The sequence below is a fragment of the Mirounga angustirostris genome, unplaced genomic scaffold (assembly GCF_029215605.1).
Source record: "Mirounga angustirostris isolate CCGP_5_RB_7025 unplaced genomic scaffold, mMirAng1.0.hap1 SCAF_10, whole genome shotgun sequence".
NCBI classification, from domain to species: domain Eukaryota; kingdom Metazoa; phylum Chordata; class Mammalia; order Carnivora; family Phocidae; genus Mirounga; species Mirounga angustirostris.
In genome coordinates, this window is record NW_026991718.1 from 76993879 (window position 1) to 76999878 (window position 6000).

At 39.0% G+C, this 6000-nt stretch overlaps 1 protein-coding gene across 1 annotated transcript in view; it reads left to right on the top strand.

Annotated features, from left to right (window-relative positions):
• Positions 1–3071, top strand: part of VWA3B (von Willebrand factor A domain containing 3B) — a 211482-nt gene extending 208411 nt beyond the window's left edge. The window contains exons 27-28 of the mRNA XM_045886208.2: positions 1974–2325; positions 2375–3071. Coding sequence (XP_045742164.1) covers positions 1974–2325; positions 2375–2488 — 466 coding nt within the window. The 3' untranslated portion in view covers positions 2489–3071. The remainder of the gene's footprint in view (positions 1–1973; positions 2326–2374) is intronic.
• The last annotated feature ends 2929 nt before the right edge of the window (positions 3072–6000 follow it).

Sequence of the window (6000 nt, forward strand, 5' to 3'; positions counted from 1 at the left end):
GAAGCAGCAATGGTCAAAAGTTATTCAGAGTGAAGCCTGGGCAGCTGGTGTTTTTAACTCATCCTGAAGGCCCCGAAAAAGGCAAGTTCCCAAAACAGTGTGCCATGAGGGCATGGCTAGAATGAAGTCATGATGTTCCCAAGATCCCTTCTTTGAAAGATAACAGTTCTGGATAAATAAACTGATCAATATATTTTCTTTTATTTTTTTATACCCTTTGACCAACATCTTCCCATTTCCCCCACCCTCTCCCCCAAGCTCCTGGTAGCCACCATTTTATTCTCTGTTTCTATGCCACATATAAGTGAGACACACAGTATTTGTCTTTCTCTGACTTATTTAACTTAATATAATACCCTCAAGGTCTATCCTTGTCACAAATGGCAGTGTTTCCTTCTTTTTTATAGCTAAGTAATATTCCATTGTTTATGAATTTTATATGTTTATGGCACATTTTCTTGATCCATTCGTCCACTGATGGACACTTAGGTTGTTTCTATATTTTGGCTAATGTGTACAATGCAGTAGTGAACATGGGGCTACAGATATTTCTTTGAGATAGTGATTTAGATTCCTTTGGATGTATACCCAGAAGTGGGATTGGTGGATCATATTGTAGTTCCATTTTTAATTTTTTGAGGAGTTTCCATACTGTTTTCCATAGTGACTGTACCAGTTTACACTCCCATTAACAGTGTACAAGGGCTCACTTTCTCCACATCCTCAGCAATACTTGTTATCTCTTGTCTTTTTGACGATAGCCATCCTAACAGGTGTGAGGTGATATCTCCTTGTGGTTTTGATTTGCATTTCCCTTTTGATTAGTGACCTTGAGCATGTTTTCATGTACCTTTTGGCCATTTGTATGTCTTTTTTTGTTAAAAAAAAAAAAAAAAGTCTGTTCAGGTCCTCTGCCCATTACTTAACCAGATTATTTGGGTTGTTTTTTTCTTTCAGTAATTAATAACAGTTTATTCTGCCAGATTATTGATATTAAGTTGTATGAGTTCCTTATATAGTTCGGACATTAATCCAGTATCTGGTATATGGTTTGTAAATATTTTCTCTCATTCCTTAGGTTGCCTCTTTGTTTTGTTGTTTGGTTCTTTTGCTGTGCAGAAGCTTTTTGGTTTGATGGTAGTCCCATTCATTTTTTGCTTTTGTTGCTTGTGCTTTTGGTGTTGTATCTAAAAAAATCATTGCCAAAACCAGTGTAGAGGAGTTTTTGCCCTGTGTTATCTTCTAGGAGTCTCATGGTTTCAGTTCTTATTATGTCCATTTCATGTTAATTTTTGTGAGTGTTGTAAGACAGGAGCATGTGGATTTCCAGTGTTTCCAATTTATTGAAAAGACTGTCCTTTCCCCATTGAGTATTCTTGGTTCCCTTGTCAAATATTAGTTGATCATGTACACTATATATTTTCTAAATGGTAAAACTAGCTCTATGACTTCTTAGTCATATCTAATGTCAATTAAATTAAAAATCATATCATTTTTTTAATTTGGGGTACTTTTTTCTGATGGTACACCTAGAGTAATTAGGGAAAACTAAGTGTAGAAGAGTGTCTCTGCTGTACAAGCTCCAGTTCAGTATGTCAGGAGTGAGCTGGACTATGATGTGGCCAAGCTTATCCTGGGGTGGACACAGGTCAATTCTGAGGCATGTCAAGGGATTTCTTGGTCAGGAATTGTTGCTTTACTCACTGACTTGGTCAGGACAGGGTTCAAATGATATTAGGTTCTCTGTACTACACGAAGCTCCCAGACATCAAAGATCTGTGGAAATGAACTGCATGGAATAAAGCCCAGCCCAGACTATCAGACCCCATGGGACTTCTGCGACTCCATTCCATAGGAAGAAGTCCAAGGGACAAAGAGCTGAGAAACACCACAGGGCTGGCTTGGACATCTCTGCAGACACAGCAGCCAACAAGACCAGGATAACACTGCTCTCTCTCTCTCTCTCTCTGTAGGGAGGATGTAAAAACGAAGAACTCTACTTTCTTAATATGTCCACTCAAAGAAATTGACACTGGGGATTTACGAGAGCTAAGACAGGAGAACCCTAGAAAGAAGAAAAAGAAACCTGCCAAGAGGCTGCCTCTCCAGGAGATGGTGTCCTCGGACTCAGATGACTCTTCTCATGGCATCAGGTCCCAAGAGTCCAACCCCAAGAAACACCCCCAGCCCAAGGTGGGAGGGGGACGACATCACCTATCTCTGGAACACCCTGAAACCTCTCTCAAGAATAGTGCACTTGAGGTCACTCCCCAGTTTCCAGGCCAGTTTAGTTCCCAGTACAGCAAAAACTCTAACACCCTTAAATAATGCTGACATCTACCTCCTCAGAGAAGGTTCTCAGCCCGGGGTCTAGGAGTCAGCCAGCCACGCCATTGCTGCCATACCTCCACCTCAAGCAGCCCTGCCCTTCCCTCCTAGAACGACCCACAGCAGCAAAGGGCTGAGGACCATTGCTGAGAAACCTTAAAGCAGTCTAGTGGCAACTATGTTTAAGAGAGCCAGCATTCTTCCAGGGCTGCCCAGACCTCAGCCCCTCATCACTGTGGAACTAGCCCCTCTGCTGAGGTAAGGCCGCCCTTCATTCTACCCATTCCTATCCTGTTTGTAAAACAGATACACTTACCTGTTATCCCCCACCTGGATCTCCGGTCTGTTTGTGCTTATTGGCTCTGGCTTTTTCCATTCTTTTTCCTATTATTTTCCCTGTCCTCACCACACTATACTCAATCTTTTGGTAAATTCTACATACCCAGAAGTTGAATCTGACAAATTATTGTCATAGGATTTTCAGCTTTTTGGGGGAAGTTAAGGTAGTTATAATCCAAGCCTGCAGTCTTGTTTTAAATTGATTATCTTATCTGAATTAGGAATTTTTATGACTTAATGTTAAGACTGAAATTAAGACCTAGTAACTTGTCTGAGATCTGCAAAACAAAATTATTGATTTCTGGCCATTTTTATTGAGCCCTTCCTAATTATTTTTGTTTGTAGTCTGTTGTAGGTACCTCTAATTGAGCGCAGAACCAGAATAAAAACTCTTACGTTGGAAACATTTCAAAACTATTGTATTGTTTATTTATTACTGTTTTCTTTGAATACATGTTAGCAATAACATAAAAGTATTCACTTCTTTTTCTTAATTTCTTAGTGAAATTAGCTTCACTAATTTCAAAAATGAAATAGCTCTCCCAAATTCTCTTTTTTCTAGTCAGTAATAGCCCCAGGGCTATATAATAATAGGGTACAGATTACGAATAAGAAAAATATTGGATGCTTTTTGCAAATAGAAAAGATAGATTTTAGAGTATCAGCAAATTTGCAACCTAATTAAAAATGGTGTTTATATACCTGAAAGCTAGGATGTCACCAGGATTATGGCAAAGAAATTAAAGGAGAGATCTATCTCCAAAAATATGAAAGAAAAAGAGAAATCCACTCAGCATCAGGGTAAAAGTGGTAGTGTAGTGAGGAAGGAGTTGAAAAGTGGGGAAATGATCCAGAATAAGGTGTGAGATAGTGTGTGGAGAGGCTTGCTGCCCACCCACCCCAGAACCCAGAGGTTTCTCATAGGCAGAAAAGCTCTGGAGTAGTCATCAGGTTTTGGTCTGTACAGTGGAGAACTTGTGGGGTAGGGAAGAAACCATTCATCAAGTCATATTCATTCGTGCTTGCTTGCAAGCCTTCATGTAAGTCTGCCTGCATTCCTTCAATTATTTAACAAGCAATCTCTGAGTGTTGATGATATGCCAGGCTCCAGAGAGATACTATCAGACATTTGGAAGATACTTACCTTATCTGTCCTACCTCTCTTCATCTCCACTTTATTTTTGGACCAATCACTGTTGTCTGGTTTAGAGGCATGTGCAGGGAATGAAGAACTACAGGACAAATATACATAAGAAAACCTTGTTAATATTACATTACAATGCATGATATTCTCAGTGACGTTAAGTGATATGTGCTGGGGGAAATCACAATAAGAACAGTGTATTTCTACTTCCAGCTGGTGTGGAATAACAGGAACTTGATTTCATTCCCAAACCCCTGCTTGATACAATTAAAACACTAGGTAAAATGTATGTAACCACAGTTTCCAAAACATTGGACATAGGCAATGAAGTACAGTGATCTCTGAGAAACAAGTGAGGTAAGCCCCATGAGCGTGCAGCTTACTTCCTGGAGTCAGTTTCCACACTGCAGCAAAGGGAGCAGGAACCTAGGCAGAGCCTGGTACCTTCAGTGAATGGAGGAGATGAAACTAGGATTCTGAGAAAACCAAGGCAGCTGGAGTCTACAGGATAGAGGGCTGGAGAGGAGAGAGCTACCCAGAGAAACAACTCCGGATATATGTAGATAAGCCCCCTTGAGTTTTCATCTCTATTGATCAGTACGTGGCTGTGAGGAAACTACTCAAGGCTGGAGAAAGAACTTTTCAAAAAGGTTACAGGGAACAATCCCTATAGCTCACACAGGACTGGGAATATCTCCTGTTTCTTCCAGTCAGGGTATAAAACAGATATCTTTATTTGAGAGGCCTCAGGTGGAGTACTCAGAAGAGGTTTGCTTCAACTGTGGAACAAAATTGGTCTTAGGCTAAAAGCTTCTCTGGTCCCACATAATAAGGCTTTAAAGCAAGCCCTAGAGGAATCAAACTATTTCCAAGTAACTTGTGTCCCAAAACAAAGGTCAAGAATAATTGTAGGGATAAAAAAAGACCATCCAATAAAGTAAAATTTACAGTGTCTGGCATTCAATCAAAAATTACCAGGCATACAAGGAAGCAAGGAAATAAGACCTATAATGAGGTGAAACTAACTCAGAAATGGCACAGATGATGACGAGTACCAGAAACAGTTACTATGTTGGTATACATAAGGCTTTATTATTTTATTATTTAAATCTCTTTTAAAGATAGTTGGTTGTACAGAGTAATGGCAGTGGTGCATTAATGCTATTTCCATCCCTGCACATACATCTGTATTCAGTGCCTCAGGTGATTTGTATGTTTGATTTTCACTGCATAAATCTACACTTTTAGCATATGCCAGAAGAAGTAATAAATGGGGTTCAGTCTGTCAAAAAATAATAATAGTTATGCATTCAGATTTTATGGCCACCCCATATATTTGGCCTGGGTCATAAGCCAGGAGGAGTGGGGCCAGGATGGAGTGATTGACAACCATACAAGAACTATGTGGAATGGGCACAGGGTAACTCTTTGAAAGAGATATGCTCTTACCAGAAGAAATGGAATAGATGTTCAAGAGACTGGATGACCACTTGAGTGATAAAAAAATAAAAAAATCCATCAAGTGACAGACATTACCTCTGAGTTCCTTTTCAACTCCAGGACTCTGGATCAATGACCTAGCCTATTACCAACTCAGAGCAGTTCCACATAGATGCAAAACTGTCCTAAAAGGGGGGAAACTGTTGTAGCCAACACATTTAGACAAGAGAAATAGGGGACTAGAATTGTAAAAGTAAAATTATATTTGCACATGATAAAAGAACATACCTGAAAAACCAGAGAGAATGATAAGAGTAATTCGAACAATGTAAGTGCTCCAGTGAGGTGGCAGAATAGAAATTTAACACAGAAGTCAGTAGCCTTTATATACTCAATAATAATCAATTAGAAGATATATTGATAGAGGAAACCTCATTTACAGTTGCAAAAAATAAAATAAAATATAGTTGATTCTCATTATTCATGGTACTTATGTTCTGTAAAGGTATCTGTAACACTGAATTTAGCAAATTGTTGCCCCTAGTGAAGTACAAGGTTAAGTTCCTGCAAGCCTCTGATCACATCATTTTCACTAACTGATCAGTATATAACCTATTGTGTGTCTGTTTGACAACTTATTTAATAAATATTTATAAATATAGAACTCACAGCCAAAAGTACTATAACTCATGCCTTAATGAAGATTGTTTAACACCCATATTTTTTTCTTGCACTTAGGAATATTAGAT